The following is a 19,511-nucleotide window of genomic DNA, read 5'->3' on the forward strand; positions in this document are numbered from 1 at the left end:
TCAAAAAAAAAAAAAATGTATTCTTAAATAATATATTCCTCTTCCTTCTTGCCTCCTCTTCATGTGTTTCCTTTAACAACCTATGTGATATATACAGACCTAATCTTACCATTCCTATGCCTTCCATGGCTCCGTAACACCAGTGGAATATACACTCCCAACTTTGTTAGCATGACATATACAGTTTTCCATGATGTGGCACCTGCTCATTCTTCCCAGAGTCATCTGTATTCACTCTTCTCATACTTTACATTCCAAAAATATGGAATTCTTCTGCCTTTTCCTTGGTGCTTCAGTATTGTTTTCTATGTCTGAAAATATTCCTGCTGCCTTCTTTGCCTGACTTTGATACCCTTTATGCTTCCCTTTTCCCAGGGAACCCCTCAAACCCCTAAAATAGATGACCTGACTTTCAGTCAGCTTCCTGAACATACCTCATCAGAGAGTATTAGAGATGATCTCGCTGAGCATCTCTACCCTATACTATACTATGAGTTCCTTTGGGCAGGAATTTAATCTTGTTTTTCTTTGAATTCCTGTTGCTTAGCCCAGTGCCTGGCACATAGCAGAGTCTCAAATTTTTGTTGAAGTGAACTAATGGAAAGAGATGTAGAGTAAAAACAAGGCCTCAGTGCCTCTGTCTCTTTGCCTGTAAAATGAAGTATTGGGCTTAATATGTTTGGTTGTTTTTAGCTTTAAAATTCTAAAAGGATAAATTTAATCTGATATAGACAAAGATATAATTATTTTAAAACAGTCACAACTCTAGAACAGCACTATCTAATAGAATGGTTTGATGATGGAAGTGTTCTATATCTACACTGTCTCATATCGGTAACTACCAGCAACATGTGGCTGTTGAGCACCTACAGTGTGGCTAGTGCAACTGAGGAACTGAATTTTAAACTTTAATAAATTTAAATATTGCTTCATGTGACTAGCTGCTAACTCTTGTAACTCATGACAACAGGATTTTTTTTTAATCACATTTATTTATTTATTTATTTATTTTCCAAACCCACTTCTTGGGAAAAACAAGATTAATTTTAAATGTGACTAGCTGTAACTTTATTCTAGGTCATTTAATAAAATACTGTTAACACTGTAGATTACTGTATCAGAAGAAAATTTAATCTCCCAGATGACTTCCCACATATTTACTAATTATAGTAGGATACATGTTATATGTCTGATTTTACTTTTTTACACCCTTGCTCACAAAGTACCATTATTTCACTTACTTTTTCTTTGTACTTTCTTGTAATTAAATTTAACATAGTGCTTTTTCCTTCTCCTCCTCCCTTCTTTTCTTTTGGTCAAGTTCATTGAAGCATACTTTATTGGCAGTAAAATTTCATTTGACAGGTGTATGCAGTCATGATCCACTGCCACAGTCAAAATATAGAACATCCTTTACCCTCAAAAGTTCCCTTATGGCCTTTGCAATCTAGTCTTATCTCTTTACCGTTAAGTGACTTCTGCTGTGTAGTGTTGTTTTTTTTCAGAATGTCAGATTAACGTAGTCCTACAGAATATGGCCATTTGTGTCTGGCTTCTTTCACTTTGTATGGTGCTTTTAAGGTTTGTCTGTGTGGTTTGTCCTTCATTGCTGAGTGCCATTTATGTACTATAATTTGTTCAGCCATTTATCAGTTGGTGGACGTTTCAAATGTTTCCAGTTTTACGCTATTAAAACTAAAGCTGCTATAAACATTTACATTTTCCACATGGATACCTTAGTTTTATGGTATAAGTTTTCATCTTTCTTGGGTAAATAAATACCTAGAAGTGGGATCATTGGGTCATATGCTAAGTATTTGGATAACAGTTTAGCAATTCTTAACAAAATAGATATATCATTTTTGCATTTAAACTAAGACTATATGAGATTTTAAGTGACTGTATATCCTCCTCAGCACATTGTGTTGGCAGGCTACGTTTTAATTTTAGCCATTCTGGTCAGGCTGTGATATCTCATTGTGCATTTTCCTAATGACTAATGATGGTTAAATATCTTATTGTGTGCTTATTTAAATTCTTACAGCTTCTTTGATGAAGCATCTGTTCAAATCTTTTGCCCATTTTTGTTATAGCTTATACTTTTTGTATACTATGAAATCTTTGCTTACACCAAGTCACAAACATTCTCTTCTGAAAGTTTTATTGTTTTAGCTCTTAGATTTAGCTCTATGATTTATTTTGACTTGATTTTTTTGTATAGTGCAAGGTAAGAGTAGAGGTTCATTTTTCTTCCCACATAGATATTCAGATATGCCAACATTTATTGGAAAGACCCCACTCCCTGCCCCAATTTAATTATCTTTGTCAAAATCCAATTGACCACATATGTATGAATCTGTTTCTGGACTGCGTTTTTTCCATTGTCTGTCATGTGCAAACCAGTCTTAATCACTGTAGCTTCATAGTAAGTCTTGAAATCAAAGTAGAGTTTCCAACTTTGTTTTCTTTTTCAGAATTGTTTTGACTTTTGTTAAGTCCAGTATGTAAAACAATAATATGTAGTGGTCAAGTAGAGTTTATTTCAGGAATACTAGGTTCACTTCAGGATTCAGAAGTCAATATAATTCACCTTCTTAATAAACTGAGAAAGAAAAATCTTAGGATTATCTCTAGAGATGCAGAAGAAACATTTGGACAAGTTCAACATCTGTTCATGACAAAATTCTCAGCAAAATTGAAACAGAAGGAAATTGCCTATGTAATAAAGAGTATTTACAAAAAGCCTATAGCTAATATCATCATTAATGGTGAAAAACTTGAGTGTTTCATTCCTAAGATTGAGAACAAAGCAAAGGTATCTGCTCTCAGTGTTGCCAGCACAAGGCAAGGGAAAAACTTCATATAGATTTGAAATGAAGAAATAGGCCAGATGCAGTGGCTCATGCCTATAGTCCTAGTAGTCTGGGAGGCGGAGGTAGGAGGATCCCTTGAGGTCAAGAGTTCCAGACCAGCCTGAATAGGAGTGAATGAAGGTCTGTCTCTACTAAAAATTGAAAACAAAATCAGCCAGGCATTGTGGGTATTTGTAGTTCCAGCTACTCAGGAGGTTGAGGCAGGAGAATCACTTGAAACCAGGAGTTTGAGGTTGCTTTGAGCTAGGCTGACACCATGGCACTCTAGCCTGAGCAGCAGAGTAAGACTCTGTGTTTAAGGAAAAAAAAAAAGGAAAGAAATGAAAAAATAATTGTCTTTATTTGCAGATGACTTTGTTTTGTGTATAGGAAAAAATCCCAAAGACTCTCTTTAAAAAGCTACTAGAATTTATTATTTGAGTTTAGCAAGGTTGGAGAAAGCATAGTCACTATACAAAAATCAGTTATATTTCTTTTAGTAATGAACAATTGGAAAATGAAACTCAAAAAGCAAGAATTTACAATAACATCTAAAAATATGAAATACTTAAGGTATATATTGCACAAGATATGTGTAAAATTTATATGCCAACAACTGCAAAATATTGCTGAGAAAAATTAAAAGACCTGAATCAAATTAATATTAATTTCTCCTTTAATATTAATACAGCAGATCAGAAAACTCAATATTGCTGTATATCAGTTCTCCAAATTGATCTATAGGTTCGATCCAATCAAGATCCTAATAGGTTTACATCTTTTGTAACCCAGATAGAGTTGGAGAACATTCTCTTTAGTAAAATATCACAAGAATGGAAAAGCAGCTATCCAATGTATTTGATACTAATATGAAGCCAGTAGACAAACCACACTAGAGAAAAACTCACTATTATTCAAGTTGGGCATATGGGGGGGAGGTAGAAGAGCAGAGAGGGGGTTTGGTATGCTCTCACCTAATGGGCACAGTGTAAGTGTATATGGCACATCTCCTGAGTGCAAGACACAACTACAAGAGGGACTCTACCTAACAAATGCAAACATTGTAACCTATCGTTTGTACCCTTCTATTAATCTGGGGGGAAAAAAGATACTCATAGTATTTTTAGAAGCATCTTTACAAGACAGGATTGACTAAGGTTGGGTCTATGAAGGCAAAGGAAAAGACAAAGATTTTTTTTTTTTTAAAGCGGCCTGGTGCAGTGTCTCATACCTGTAATCTTAGCACTCTGGGAAGCTGAGGCAGGTGGATTACTTGAGCTCAGGAGTTTAAGACTAGCCTGAGCAAGAGTGAGATTCCATCTCTAAAAAAAAATATGTAGAAAAATTAGGACAGCGCCTGTGGCTCAATGGGTAGGGCACCGGCCCCATATACCGAGGGCAGTGGGTTCAAACCCAGCGCCAGCCAAACTGCAACAAAAAAATAGCCAGGCGTTGTAGCAGGTGCCTGTAGTCCCAGCTACTCGGGGAAGCAAGAGAATCCCCTAAGCCCAAGGAGTTGGAGGTTGCTGTGAGCTGTGACACACAGCACTCTACTGAGGGTTAATAAGGAAACTGTCTCAAAAAAATAGAAAAATTAGCTGGGCATGTGGCCTCTAGTCTCGGCTACCTGGGAGGCTGAGGCAAGGGGATCACTTGAACCCAGGAGTTTGAGGTTGCTGTGAGCTAGGCTGACACCATGGCACTCTTATGGCACTTTAGTCTGGACAACGGAGTAAAACACTGTCTCAAAAAGACAAGAAAAAAAAAAAGGTAAACGTTTGAAAATAACTCCAGCTAGGTGCAGTGGCTTACATCTATAATCTCACCGGCTTGGGGGACTGAGGTAGAAGGATTCTTTGAACACAGGAGTTTGACATCAGCTTGGGCAACATAGTAAAACCTGGTCTCTTAAAAAAATAAAAATCAGAAAATTCTTCAGGCCAGGCATGTTGGCTCACACCTATAATCCTAGCACTCTGGGAGGCCAAGGCGGGTGAATTGCTGGAGCTCAGGAGTTTGAGACTGGCCTGAGCAAGAGCAAGACCCCATCTCTTTTTTTTTTGAGACAGAGCCTCAAGCTGTCCCCCTGGGTAGAGTGCCGTGACATCACAGCTTACAGCAACCTCCAACTCCTGGGCTCAAGCAAGACTCCTGCCTTAGTCTCCCAAGTAGCTGGGACTGCAAGCGCCTGCCACAACACCCGGCTATTTTTTCATTGCAGCTATCATTGTTGTTTGGCAGGCTGGGCTGGATTCGAACCTGCCACCTTAGGTGTATATGACTGGCGCCTTAGCCACTTGAGCCACAGGCACTGAGCCCAAGACCCCATCTCTTAAAAGAAAAAACAAATAGCCTAGCATTGTGACAGGTGCCTGTAGTCCCAGCTACTGGGGAGACTAAGGCAAGAGGATTGCTTGAGCCTAAGAGTTTGAGGTTGCTGTGAGCTATGACACCATCGCACCCTACCGAGGGTGACATACTGAGACTCTGTCTCAAAAAAAAAAAAAAGAAAGAAAGAAAATTCTTTCACCTCTGAGGGAAAGTGAATGTATAAATCACATATTATTTTAGGTAACAATAACTAATATTTGTCAAGTATAATGAGGTTATTTTAAAACATTTTACTTGGATTAGCTAATTCATTTAATCTTTAAAAAAATGCTGTGAAATACTGTTATTCCTTTTAACTGATAGAAATTGAGGCTTATAGAGGTTAAGTGACTTAACTAAGGCTGAATTCTAACCTAGGCTGTCTCTGGGTCCTGTGCTCTTAACTACTACCAGTTTCAATTTTAGATATTAAAGTGAGGCTTGTTTTATATAAGGCTGATATGATACACTTATTGCATCATTTAGCTGGAAGTTTAAATATGCAAAGTTCAAAGTCAGTTACTGTCCCTATTGCTGTTTGTATAGGTGGTACTGATAGGGTGGTTGGTGAAGCCCTGCAGAATGGTTAGTGTATTAATCAAGGTTCTCCAGAGAGACAGAAGCAGCAGGAGATAGATAGATGATAGGTGGGTAGGTAGGTGGATGGACACGAGGGGATTTATTAGAGGAATTGGCTCACATGATTATGGAGACTGGGAGGTTGTACCGCAGGCTGCCTGCAATCTGGCAAACCAGGATTTACAGCATACATAACTATATTTCTAAACTAAAATCCAGGGGATCTGTGCCTTTTTATGTGTGAGAGTAAGCCTATGAAATACATTAAGACTTTGAAAATTTGGAATTTCCAGGCCATGAAGTGACTTTTTAGTCTCAGATCAGAATCATAACTGGAGTTTTTTAGTAACTACCTTATGTCCCTCATCCATTCTGATTCAGAAAGCCCAATTCTGATGAGTATGTTAGTTAACATCCACTCATTTATGGGAACAGTTGAAGATATCCAGAGTTTGGACCATGTTCAAAACTCTAGATAGTATGGTAACTGTGTTTAATAAAGGCAGGATTGTTAGTTCTCATAAAAGGTTATCAACACAATTGATATCTACTCTGAAATTCTTCCTTATCTGATTAATTTTCCTCTCTCCATTTTCTTAACTGTACATTATCTATCCGGTCCCATTTAGTTGTGCCACAGTTCTGAAATTCTGTGATTGCGTACAAACCACTTCTCATAGAGCCCCCTTATACAACATAGACAAAGTTATTGTGGGACAATTTCTAAAATTATTGGAAGATTACATTTATGCATTTCCTGTCTCACTTACAATTTGTTTTTGTTGATAGAGATTTTTAGAGATAATAGATGCCTGTGGTTTCCAGATGAGAATGGTCTGTTCTTAATATAAAATGACTAATAACTGAAGGAGAGTAAAAAAGTAGCCTTGGGAGAGTAAAATTATTGGTGCCTTCTCTCTTAAGAACCATACGAAATTTGAATTGAAAAGACTTAGAGATTATCTAGTGTGGATTCTAATTTTATTGCCAATAAAATTAAGCTGAGAAAGGAGGATTCATTTGCCTAACTGGTTTATATTATAGATAAATAATTGTAAAACTGAAATAATTACATAGTAAAAAGGCAGTTGGTCCTTTTCCTTTTCATAATTTGAAATTGGAATTAATGTTTTATAATATTTTGTTTATCTGAACTTTCAAAAAATTACAAATATTACTTTTGTTATTAACTTTCTTTAAAATAGAAGAATCCAAATAATATTAGTCATAGCTGAAAAGAAAGAAAATTGGCCAAGTACAGTGGCTCATAACTATGATCCCAGAACTTTGGGAGGCTCAGGTGGGAGGATCACTTAAGGCCAGGAGTGGACAACATAGCCAGATCCTCTCCCTTAAATTTTTTTTTCTTTTTTTTTAAAGACAGAATCTCAGACTCTGTTGCCTAGGCTAGAGTGCCATGGCATCAGCCTAGCTCATAGCAACCTCAGACTCCTGGGCTTAAGTGATTCTCCTGCCTCAGTTTCCTGAGTCGGTGAGACTACAGATACCCATGACAGTGCCCAAGTAATTTTTTCTGTTTTTAGTAGAGACAGGGGTCTTTCTCTTGCTCAGACTAGTCTAGAACTTCTGAGCTCATGAGATCCTGCTGCTTCAGCCTCCCAGAGTGCTACAATTACAGGCATGAGCCACTGTGCCTAGCCTACAAGAAATATTTTTTAGGTTAGCCAGTGATGGGAGCACATTCCTGTCCCATCCTGTAAGGGGGTAGTGGGAGGATTGCTGCAGCCCAGAACTTTGAGGCTGCAGTAAGCTAGAATGATGCCAACCTGGGTGACAGAGAGAGACTCCCTCTCTAAACAAATAGAAGATAGATAGATAGATAATACTCCATCTCTGAAAATAAATGGATAGAAAGAGAAAAATCTTTATTCAGTATCTTACAGTTATAAAAAGAAAAAGGGTCTGCCATTGGCTGAATATATCAACTTTCTATAGAAGTTTCCTTTATGTTACTATAAGATTTTGTTCCAAAAGTGGGAATAGAAATCCATAGGAAATGTAGTCAGTCTGAAAATACACAATTGTTTTTCATCCTTTGCTTATTATAGAAATTGTAAACCATATAATTGTTTTTATCTTTCCATTTAAATGAGAAATAATTGAGCAGATTATTTTTGAGTTGTTTTTTTAAAGGCTCCTATTTTAAGTTTCTTGTTTTATTTTTAGTAATGCATTATTACTATATCTTTAATAAACTTTTTCTGTTTGTTTTCTCTTCAATGAATGTCAGTTAAAGAGAAATTGACTGCAGATCCAGACAGTGAAATAGCTACAACCAGCCTACGGGTTTCTCTGCTATGTCCTGTAAGTGTTGACTCACTCATACTTATTTTCCAGAAGGTTTAACATACGTTTCCTCTTTTTATTATTTCCAGTAGTTAAATTCTGTTTAGTTTTAAAATACACCCACCTTTGTTAGAGTGTCCAAAAAGTAGAAAGACAATTTAGGCACTGGATTTGGGATCTAAACCATTCTAAAAAATTCTTTACTCTTAGTAAAACATACTTAAATATTGCCTGAAATTAATGAGGCTCTCTCAAACTCAAAAAAAAGTAAATTATCAAAATAAGGAATGTTTATTATCTCACTATATTTATAAAACTTTCAATTTTTACAATAGTATTTTCTGAACAAAAATCTAGTCATGATTACCCACACATCAAATTTAACTATTTGGCCAATAGTGACTACAATATGACCTGTTCTCTTCAGCCTAAATAACTGAATTTGTTATACATATAAAAATAAGCTAGAGATATTTTAAAGCCAGAAACTGAATGAGGTCAAAATCAATCATTTTATGAAGTAAATATGTGGTCCCAACACTTAACCAAATTATTAAACCTATAGGGGGAAATGTCACAGAAAACTGTTAAGGTTTATTTCTTACCTCATTTAATGTTAGGTCCATTAGCAGAGAGGGTAGCTGAATATGACTTTTATACAAAAATATGTGAAAAATTAATGTAAATTACTTTGACATTTTGATTACCTGTTGTTTTTTTTTTAAATCAAATTAATCATACTGAAATTGGGGAGAAAATATAAAGAATGGAAGGACTCATCTGTTTCCTGATTTGCCTGGATTGTTCAGGCAGCCCTGATAACAAAGCTTTTAATACGGAAATCCTACTAATCTAAGATGACGATGAAGTTACTATATTCTTAAAGAAACAAAGAATTTAAACAAATTAAATGTTACTTGTCCTACATTTTAGTCCTTCATAATTTATAAAACTTCACGCACAATCTAAAAAAATCATTAGATCATGAGTTAGTTTTTATAAGTTATGGAAAAATACAATGAAGTTAATAAAAACAAATCCTATCATTTTGTATATATATCCTTTAGTTCTTCTTATAACTTTCCTTTTTATTTTTCTTTATAGGCAATCTTTTTCTTAGGGAAAATATTTTGACTCTAGGCTTTTTTAATTATTGCTAAAATTATGACCAGATAAATATTATAACAACTTACATTATCTTATAAAGGAAACTGGGTACTTTTGTTTTGTTTTGTTTTGCTTTTACTTAAAGTTTTTTTTGTTGTAGATTCAGGGTTTGCCTATGTTATCCAGGCTAGTCTTGGCCTCAAGCAATCCTCCCATCTCAGCTTCCCAAAGTGCTGGGAGTGTGAGCCATGCCCAGCTTGGTTTTTGTTGTTGTTGTTGTTTAACGCATAGAAAACTGATTTCTCCCAGATTCTTATTTATCCATTCCCCTCTCCATGGTTCCTTGCCACCCTGTTTCATTATAAAACACAAATTCAGAGAATGCAATAAATTTTAAAAAGTACGTAAGCTTCATTTTCCATTTTAGTCACTGGAAAAAGTATTGTTTTTAAAAGTGTTTATAGTTGTGCTTATGTATGTTTAACATTTAACACTTATATGAAATATTCCTATAAATAAGCACTCCAAAATAAATCTTAGAAGTTTTTATTTATGGAACTATTTTTTTTTTTAAATGAGACTCTGTCTCATTATGTCGCCCTCAGTAGAGTGCTATGGTGTCATAGCTCACAGCAACCTCCAACTCTTGGGCTCCAGTGTTTCTCTTGCCTTAGCCTGCCAAATAGCTGGGACTACAGGCGCCTGCCACAACACCCAGCTATTTTTCTTTTTGTTGTTGTTTAGCAGGCCCGGGTCCAGCTCAAACCCACCAGCCCTGGCGCATGTGGCCAGCACCCTAACCACTAAGCTACAGTTGCTCAGCCTGTGGAACTACTTTTGAATTTTATATTCCAGTTACTTATCTTTGTAGTATTAGACAACGTTAATCATGTTTTCTCTTTGTACTTCTTAATTTGGTAGGCCAGCCTTTAATGTTTCTTGTTAGGTCCTCCCTGCTCCTCCCTCTTTAGAAACAGTTTTATCAGTTCATTTTAAGTTGACATCTGCTTTCAAAATTTAGATAATAGGAAAAACAACTATTCATGTATAATTGTAATACTTTCATGGGTTTCTATTTAGCTAAAGGGATAATCCCCTTACAGTGTTTCTAGAACAGTAAGATTATATATTTCCGATATGCTTTTACTCAAAAATAAAATTTAGTAATGACAACTCATCTATATATCAAATTTATGGAATAATAAAAGAGATTTGTTCCCTTTGAAACATGTAAATATGATATCTCACTGTGCATTTGAATTGCCCTTGTTGTGATGTACAAAGCTAAAAATAAATGAGTTTCTGTTATTTGCATGCCATTTAGCTAAAGGCAACAAAAATCATTAAAAATGACTTTTTTCTTTAGGAATTTTTGAGTTCTGATTTATTAAAATAGAGCTGGAAGAATCCTTGAGAACCCACGTAGTGAAATAATCCCCCAACCTGTAAACCCAAATAAAGGTGACTAGAAGTTGATAGAATGAAAAAAAAAAGTCTTTGGAAATGTATTTATAGAATATTTATTATCATGAAAAATTTGTGTGAAATTAGTCTTAATTCATACCTTTCCTTTTTTTACAAGGAAAATACACATTTTATTGACATATATATGGCCCCGTTGATATAAGCTAGCTTAAACTTGTCTACAGTGTTTCTCTTACAGTATCGCCAGTTACTAATATGGCACTATTATAATGATACAGTTAAATGCATTATAAAACATGTTTGGGAGTTATTTTCAAAGAGATTATTTGCATATGTCATTCATGTCCTAAAAGGGAAAGGGGAGATTTTTAATCATGAGATGAGGATGTTCAAAGCTTAGCTTCTTTTCTGATACCAAGTTAAATAAAATTGGTGTCTATTAGATAAGTATTTAGGATTTAGTGATGGTTTTTAAAAACATGACTATGAGAATTATCATGTTTATGATTCTTTGAAGCAGGGCATTTGTGTGGCGGCTAATAAACAGTTCGTTAAAGTGAACTTTTGCTTTCTTGTACTCCTTCATAGATATCCTTCTTGAACCAGTCGTGTGTCAGTGTTTCTTAAAATCTCTGTAGGGTTGGGGGCAGCACCTGTGGCTCAAAGGAGTAGGGCGCTGGCCCCATATGCCGGAGGTAGTGGTTTCAAACCCAGCCCCGGCCAAAAACTGCCAAAAAAAAAATCTCTGTAGGGTAACTTATTGGTGTATCTGATATGGCTTGAGAGTTGCTCTCTTGTCTAAAAGATATGAACTGACACCTGGGGATTATGGGGATAAAGGTTTGTGAGATAAAAGCTTTTGGAGAATAACTGCTTTTCAGAGTATAAATTCCATGGCCTATGGCTTGGATTCTGAAACCATCTTTATTTCTTATCATCTCATTTATTATCTTCATAAGCCATTAGAAGTAACCTTACAGTTCTATAGTTCATGAACCTTGGATATTACTATTGTATTTTTCTAAAATTTTTAGTCTGTGATTTATCTGCTTAGTATCAAGGCAATAGAAAAAGAACCTACTTAGCAGGAATTTGTACTTCATAGGTAAGATTAGGTCTGACTTAAGACACAAAAATTTAACTTGGTGCCATGAACCAGATGGATATTTGGAAAGTGTTTCTGGACTTATATAGCATATCTTACCTAGTGATCATTTTTCTGTTATAAAAACTAGTTTGTTCTTTTGGCCTTCTTATCAGGTGCTTATGTAAATCAAATCATAAAAATGAGATAGGCTTGGTGTCCATAGCTCAGTGGTTACATCGCCAGCCACATACACACAGGCTGGCGTGTTCGAACCCTGTCCAGGCCTGCTAAACAACAATGACAACTACAACAAAAAAATAGCTGGGTATTGTGGCTGGTGCCTGTAGTCCCAGCTACTTGGGAAGCTGAGGCAAGAGAATCGCTTAAGCCCAAGAGTTGGAGGTTGTTGTAAGCTGTGATGCCACAGTACTCTACCAAGGGTGACACATTGAGATTCTGTCTCCAAAAAAAAAAGAAAGAAAAAATTAGATAAACTTGCAATTAAGGAATAATGAAGCTATTTAATATGAACACAGAGTAAAGGAAAGGAATGACTTAACTGAAGTTTGGGTGGTTCTCCTAGCATACAAAGTGACCTAAAGCAAAAATGTTTCTCTACCTTAATTAATTAACAATAGTGTCATTTATTGAAAACTTACTGTGTCAGGCACTGTGCAGTAAACACAGTTTAATCACCATAATCTTACCGTGTAGATGCTGTTTTTATCCTCATATTATAAAACAGAACCTCTGAGTGATTGAATAAATAAAATAATGTTGAGGATTCACAAAGTAAGTAGCAGGACCAAGATTTAGTCTAATTAGAGAACTCCTGCTTAGAGCTGCATGATTAAGTACTGCGTGCAACCCGCATACCTACTACAAATGTGTCTCCTAGAGCCATGCACTGCTGAAGTTTTTTTGGCACATAAAGACCTTTCTGATGTATATAGCAGGCACGTTTCCAAGTTCTGGAAACAAGATTAGTCCCACCTCTTTCTAGTAGGAGAAAACACACACATAAAAAAATAGCATACAGTCATGCATTGCTTAGTGATGGCGATGCATTCTGAAATAGGTGATTTTATTGTATAAACAGAGTATGCTCGCACAAACCTAGATTGTTTGCCTACTGCACACCTAGGCTTCAAACCTGTACAGCATGTTGATTATTCTGAATACAGTAGGCAGTTATGCATTGTTACATGTTTGTGTATATAAATATACCTAAACTTTGAAAGGGTACAGTAAAAGTACAGTATAGCAGACAAAAGAATGGTACACCTGTATAGGGCACTTACCATGATTGGAGCTTGCAGGACTGGTAGTTGTGATAGGCAAGTCTGTGCGTAGTGAGTGACTATAAGGCCCAGGACATTACTGTATACTATTGTAGGTTTTATAAACACTATACACTTAATCTACACTGCATTTGTTTTTTTGAAAATTTCTTTCTTTAGAGATAAATTAACCTCCTTAGCTTAGTATGACTTTTTTACTTTATGAACTTTAAAATTTATTTTTTTAATTTTTTGGCTTTTGTGGGCCAGGCATGGTGACTTTACACCTTACATCCTAGCACTCTGGGAGACCAAGGCTTGGATTGCTTGAGCCTAGGAGTTCAAGACCAGACTAAGCAAGAGCGAGACCCTGTCTCTATGAAAAATAGAAAAATTAGCTAGGCTTTGTGGCTGGTGCAGGTAGTCCCCAACTACTCAAGAGGCTGAGGCAAGAGGATTGCTCAAGTCCAAGAGAGTTTGAGGTTGTTGTGAACTATGATACCAGGTAGAGTAAATTGTCCCCCCCTCCAAAAAAAATTGGCTTCTATAATAACATTTGGGTTACAACTTATTCAGCTGTACAAAAATATTTTCTTTATATTCTTATTGTGTAAGTCTTTTTCTATTAACATGTTTTATTTTTTACTTTTTACATTTTTTGTTACAAAGTAAGACACAAACACACATACTAGCCTAGGCCTACAGGGAGTCATGATCGTCAATCTCACTGCCTTCCACCTCCACATTTATCCCAGTGGAAAGTCTTCAGGGACAACTTCTTGCATGGAACTGAGCCCCTTCTATGACCACAGTGCCCTTTGGAATACCTCCTGAAGGACATGCCTGGGGTTATGTTACCATCAACTTTTGTTTTAGTAAGTAGGAGGAGTACAGTCTAACAATAAAAAGTACAGTATAGATATGTACAGTAAAGATATGTACCAGTAACAGACCTTCACTATCATTATCAAGTATTATGTACTATACATAATTGTATATACTGTGCTTTCATATTAGCAGCACACTGTTTGTTTCTACCAGAAAATGTGAGTAATGCTTTGACCTGTGACCAGAATCACTAGGTGATGCAAATTTTTCAGCTCCTTTATATTCTTATGGGACCTCCATTGTATATGCAATTCATTGTTGGTCAAAACATCATGTATAACATGACTGTGATCATATGCATGGGTAGAGTTGGGAGCACAGAGAAGGGAACTGTCAGCGTTGCTCTCTTCTCATAAACTTATATCGCAGCCAGGGTCCAGGGTTCCTTTTTTATTCATCATGACTACATTTCGTTGAAGTAAGAAGGAAACTGTGTTACTTTAGAGATAGAAAATAAGCCAAGAAAGTGTTATGTACCTTTCCTAGAGGGACAGTAAATCATTGGTGCCAGAACAATGATTTAGGGCCCCAAATGACACTTAATTTCCTTGGTAGATCAGGAAATTGCCCATTTCCTTGAAATTCTTCTAAGCCAAAAATCTTACCCTCATTTAAGTCATATCCTTTTCAAGCCTTCAGATTTTTCTTTTCTTTCTTTTTTTATTTGAGACAGAGCCTCAAGCTGTCCCCCTGGGTAGAGTGCCATGGCATCACAGCTCACAGCAACCTCCAACTCCTGGGCTCAAGCGAGTCTCCTGCCTCCGCCTCCCAAGTAGCTGGGACTACAGGCGCCCGCCACAACGCCCAGCCATTTTTTTTTGGTTGCAGCCATCATTGTTGTTTGGCGGGCCAGGGCTGGGGATTCGAACCTGCCACCTTAGGTGTATGTGGCTGGCGCCCTAGCTGCTTGAGCCACAGGCGCCGAGCCTTCAGATTTTTCAAGCTCACTCTTTTCCTGGTACTTGGTTATTAAAAGTAGATAACTGCTGTACTGTAGGCCGCTGTGGGCTGTGGGGACCCTGCAGTGGTATGAGCTATCCTCCAGGGAAAAGGGTAGTTAATATGGCAGCTCCCTATACAGATCTCTGGGCAGCTTCTCTGCCTTAGGCCAAAGTTAGCGGCTCAGGGACCAGATAAAGCAGATTTCCTTGTTCTTTGGATAGACTTAACCTGTGTCAACTACCTTAAGCAATTTTTGCAAGGGGAGAAATCTCTTAACAGGCTGAAGAGGCTAGCAGTCCAGGCTTGTTTACTGACTTGCTTGTGACGGTGCCCAGTGAGGGAAGAAATACAGAGTGGACACACCTGGCTTCCTCCTCAGAGTTGCCACTTAGCAATTGTGACAAATTTTGTGGGGAATGATCATGTTGATTCAGTTTTGTCCTGTGAACTCTCATTCATAGATAAGACTAATAGTAAACATCATTGTATCTCTGCAGTGTTTAATAAGATATTCTTTTTTCCTTTCCCTAATCTCTAGGTAAATGGTTTTTAGCGTTTTTGAGGCCAGGGACTGTGTTAAGAATTTGGCAAAAGCCAGTATGGTGGTACATGCTTATACTTGAAAGCTTGAGACAGGAAGATCATTTGATCCCAGGAGTTCAAAGTTGTAATGTGGTGTGATTGCACCTGTGAATAGCCACTGCATTCTGGCCTGGGCAGCAGATCTCTACTTTTTTTTTAAGGCTTTGGTAAAATTTAACAAAATTCTGCATTTGATTTTAAGGGATCATGACCCTTCCTACGAAAAGTTGATCTGTGAGTTGGGGATTGGAGTAAGTAACCTTGAGTTTCCATAGTCATTGTGTTTGATATCCAAAGAAATACTATAATTTTTTAACTGGTAGATACTTTTCACAGAAAATGTGTTTAATGTTGTTCAACATTGATGAAAAGTAGATACAATATGCTTTAAAGCAGAGCACAGAAAATATTTTGTTTCAGAAAATTTTTATCAAAGTGTAAATTTTGAGCAATAGTTGTCTAATACTTACTTTTTTTCCTTTTTAAAGCTTGGGAAAATGCGGCTGACAATTCCATGTCGGGCCCTTACTTGTTCCCATCTGCAGTGTTTTGACGCAACTCTTTATATTCAGATGAATGAAAAAAAGCCAACCTGGGTTTGTCCTGTCTGTGATAAGAAGGCTCCATATGAACACCTTATTATTGATGGGTATGTCACTTTAAAGATTTCCTTTGTATCTTAAAATGACATGTCTTGTCCGGGTTTCTTACCTATCTGGTTTGGGACAGGTAACAGGGAATGGTTTCTAAGTTAAGTATTTGTAGGGCAGCGTCTGTAGCTTAATGGGTAGGATGCCAGCCACATACACTGAAGCTGGTGGGTCTGGACCGGGCATTGTGGCGGTCGCCTGCAGTCCCAGCTACTTGGGAGGCTGAGGCAAGAGAATTGCTTGAGCCCAAGAGTTTGAGGTTGCTGTGAGCTCTGAGACCATGGCACTCTACCCAGGGTGACAGCTTGAGACGCTGTCTCAAAAAAAAAAAGTATTTATACCATTTTTATGATTGTACAAATCAGTATTTTTAAAATAATTTCAAATTATGAACATTTTTCCTTTTTAACTTGATGTCCCTTGTTTTGAAAATGCATGTTTTACTGCCAGTGCCTATTGACATTTGTCATTTAAATCTTCTAAGGAAGGTATGCTTATACCTTTTCCTAACATGAGTCCATCTATCCTTAGATGTGCAGACCATATTGGAGAAAGAATGAAAGAATTATGAAATTCTAATTAACTCAGGCTCATCAAAATTGGGCTTTTTAGTAGAAGTTGGCCTATTTCTGGTGATTTGATCAAGCTTCAGTCATGGTTCACCATACAGCTTCTTGCTGCAAGGGCTCCTAAAACTGATGAATTCACAAATGGCATCTTCCTTTGTTTTCCTGTTTCCTCTAAAACACTTGTCTTTTTTTCTCCTCTTCTCCTCTTCCTCCTCCTCTTTTTCCTTCCCCTCTACTTTCCCCTCTTTTTCTTCCTCTTTCCCCTTTTCTAATTTTTCTTTCAAAGACTGTATTTGTGGCTTTTAATAAGAAATGGGAAAACCTTATGTAAGGTATATAATTTTCTGAGTTTTGTTGTTACATAATTGTGATTTTACATTGTTAATAATTTTTGCCATTTGGTTTCATTTAACATTATAACCTAAAGATTTGACCATAATAAATTTTATGGATTAAATATTTTTAAATACCTGCATGATATTTTATTAAAGAGACTTAATATTTGTTTATATATTTTTACATGTATTATTTGTTTATCAAATAAGACATGCTTATTGTAGGCAATTTGAAATACACAGAAAAAGTTATAAGGAAGAAAAACAAATACCCATGAAGTTACCACCCAGACATAAACTGCTGTTTATATCCTGTTCATCCTCACAATTTTATTTTTGAAATATACTTTTCTTTTGTTGGGCTTTTCTCACATTTTGTGAACATTTTCCCATGTTATTATAAATCTTTGAAAATGTAATTTTTTGTGATTATACTACATACAATATTTTCTTACACTAATGTACCATAATTTAGGTAACTATTTTCCTATTTAGCACTAGATTTTGAGAACAAATATAACTTTTTTTTATTTTTACTTAAATAAAACCTAAGTCTGTTTTTTGAGCAGTAATATTTTAAATTTATTTTCATTTAAAATGAGATATTTCAAGAGTGAATTTTTTTTATAGCTTGTTTATGGAGATCCTAAAGTATTGTACAGACTGTGATGAAATACAGTTTAAGGAAGATGGCTCTTGGTCACCGATGAGATCAAAAAAGGAAGTACAGGAAGTTTCTGCCTCTTATAATGGAGTTGATGGTGAGTGGTAGTTTTTCACAAGAGTGGGACGGTCTCTGTGCTGCTGTAAGCCTTGATTTTCAACATTGAAATGTATGTATTTTTAAAGAATACTGAGCAGTTTATGGATAGCTTGGTAATTCTTACTAAGTTATTGATTAAATGTTCAGAAATAATAGAACTCTTTTTAAATTTACTTTTTATTGGTTTTTAATGTTCTCTGATACAAAATTTCAAGGTAATATAATTTAATAAGTCATCTATAAAGTCATGATTTTGAAACCATATTCTTTTTAAGCTTTTAACAGATACAGTACAGAGTAGTGAATGCTTGTATGCATTTTTTCTGGTCTTTTTTTTTTTGAGACAGAGCCATCCCCATGGGTAAAGTTGCTGTGGCATCACAGCTCACAACAACCTCCAACTCCTGGGCTCAAGCAATTCTCCTGCCGCCGCCTCCCAAGTAGCTGGGACTATAGGCGCCTGCCACAAGGCCTGGCTATTTTTTGGTTTCAGCTGTCATTGTTACTTGGCAAGTTCTGGGCTGGGTTTGAACCCTCTAGCTCAGGTGTATGTGGCTGGCGCCTTAGCCGCCTGAGCAACAGGTGCTGAGCCTTTTTCCGGTCTTTTAATATGTTTTTGCTAGAAGGAGACTATGAGTTTTTTTTTTTTTTAATGTTACCATAATATTTCTAAAATATGTCAGGCATTGTACAGATAAACATGTATAATATGCAGACAGTCTCTGCTCTCAAATTTCTTATATTCTGAAGTAAACGTAAGACATACATTTTGATTGTTTGCTCTAATACAAAATTGTTTTTTAAAATAATCCTTTAGGCTTGGCACCCGTAGCACAGTGGTTATAGCACCAACCACCTGCACCAAGGCGGTCAGGTTCAAACCCCAGCCTGGGCCAGCTAAAGAACAATGACAACTGCAACAAAAAATAGCTGGGAGTTATGGTGCGCCCCTGTAGTCCCAGCTACATGGGAGGCTGAAGCAAGAGAATCGCTTCAGCCCAAGAGTTGGAGGTTGCTGTGAGCTGTGACACCATGGCACTCCACCAAGGGCAACATAGTGAGACTCTGTCTCAAAAAAAATTTTTTAAATTGAAATAATAAAATAATCCTTTAATAGTCAGTAATAAATTATAGTTTTAAACTTAGTGGAATAAAATCACTATTGGTTTTCCACTGTTTAGCCCCAGCAATATTGTGAGTTGACACTATAACTGGTAAATTATAAGGATACTGAGGAAAGAAGAGGTATCACAGGTCTTCTTTGCCTAGTGTCTTAATCATTCCCACACAGGATGCTTGAGCTCCACATTGGAGCACCAGGTGGCTTCTCACCACCAGTCCTCAAATAAGAACAAGAAAGTAGAGGTGATTGACCTGACCATAGATAGTTCATCTGATGAAGAGGAAGAAGAGCCATCTGCCAAGAGGACTTGTCCTTCCCTATCTCCTACATCACCACTAAATAATAAAGGGTAAGTACTGAGACCTTTTAAAAAAATCATTTTGAAAGTTAATTTGGTAAATTGGGGTTAACAAGACCTAAAAATAAAATTATTGTGCTTGTTTATAAAGCTTAGCAATCAAAGGACGGGTTGACTTTTTCCCAAGTTGTGATATTCTTGAGGGACTGGGATAGGTAATACATCAAAAGGGACACTTGGATATGATATTCATCATATCAAAAGATAATTCTAGTACAGTGGTTCTCAAACTGTGGGGTATATACATCAGAGTCACGAGAAAGCTTATTAAAATGCACATGTTGCACCCCTATT

At 36.5% G+C, this 19,511-nt stretch overlaps 1 protein-coding gene across 1 annotated transcript in view; it reads left to right on the top strand.

Annotated features, from left to right (window-relative positions):
• Window positions 1-19,511, top strand: part of PIAS1 (protein inhibitor of activated STAT 1) — a 144,011-nt gene that overhangs the window by 110,692 nt on the left and 13,808 nt on the right. Inside the window, exons 8-11 of the mRNA XM_003784457.3 lie at window positions 8,053-8,126; window positions 15,908-16,068; window positions 17,604-17,734; window positions 19,028-19,208. Of these exons, the coding sequence (XP_003784505.1) occupies window positions 8,053-8,126; window positions 15,908-16,068; window positions 17,604-17,734; window positions 19,028-19,208 (547 nt within the window). The remainder of the gene's footprint in view (window positions 1-8,052; window positions 8,127-15,907; window positions 16,069-17,603; window positions 17,735-19,027; window positions 19,209-19,511) is intronic.

This window comes from Otolemur garnettii, unplaced genomic scaffold (assembly GCF_000181295.1).
Source record: "Otolemur garnettii isolate 467f Iridium unplaced genomic scaffold, OtoGar3 scaffold00011, whole genome shotgun sequence".
Lineage (NCBI taxonomy): Eukaryota > Metazoa > Chordata > Mammalia > Primates > Galagidae > Otolemur > Otolemur garnettii.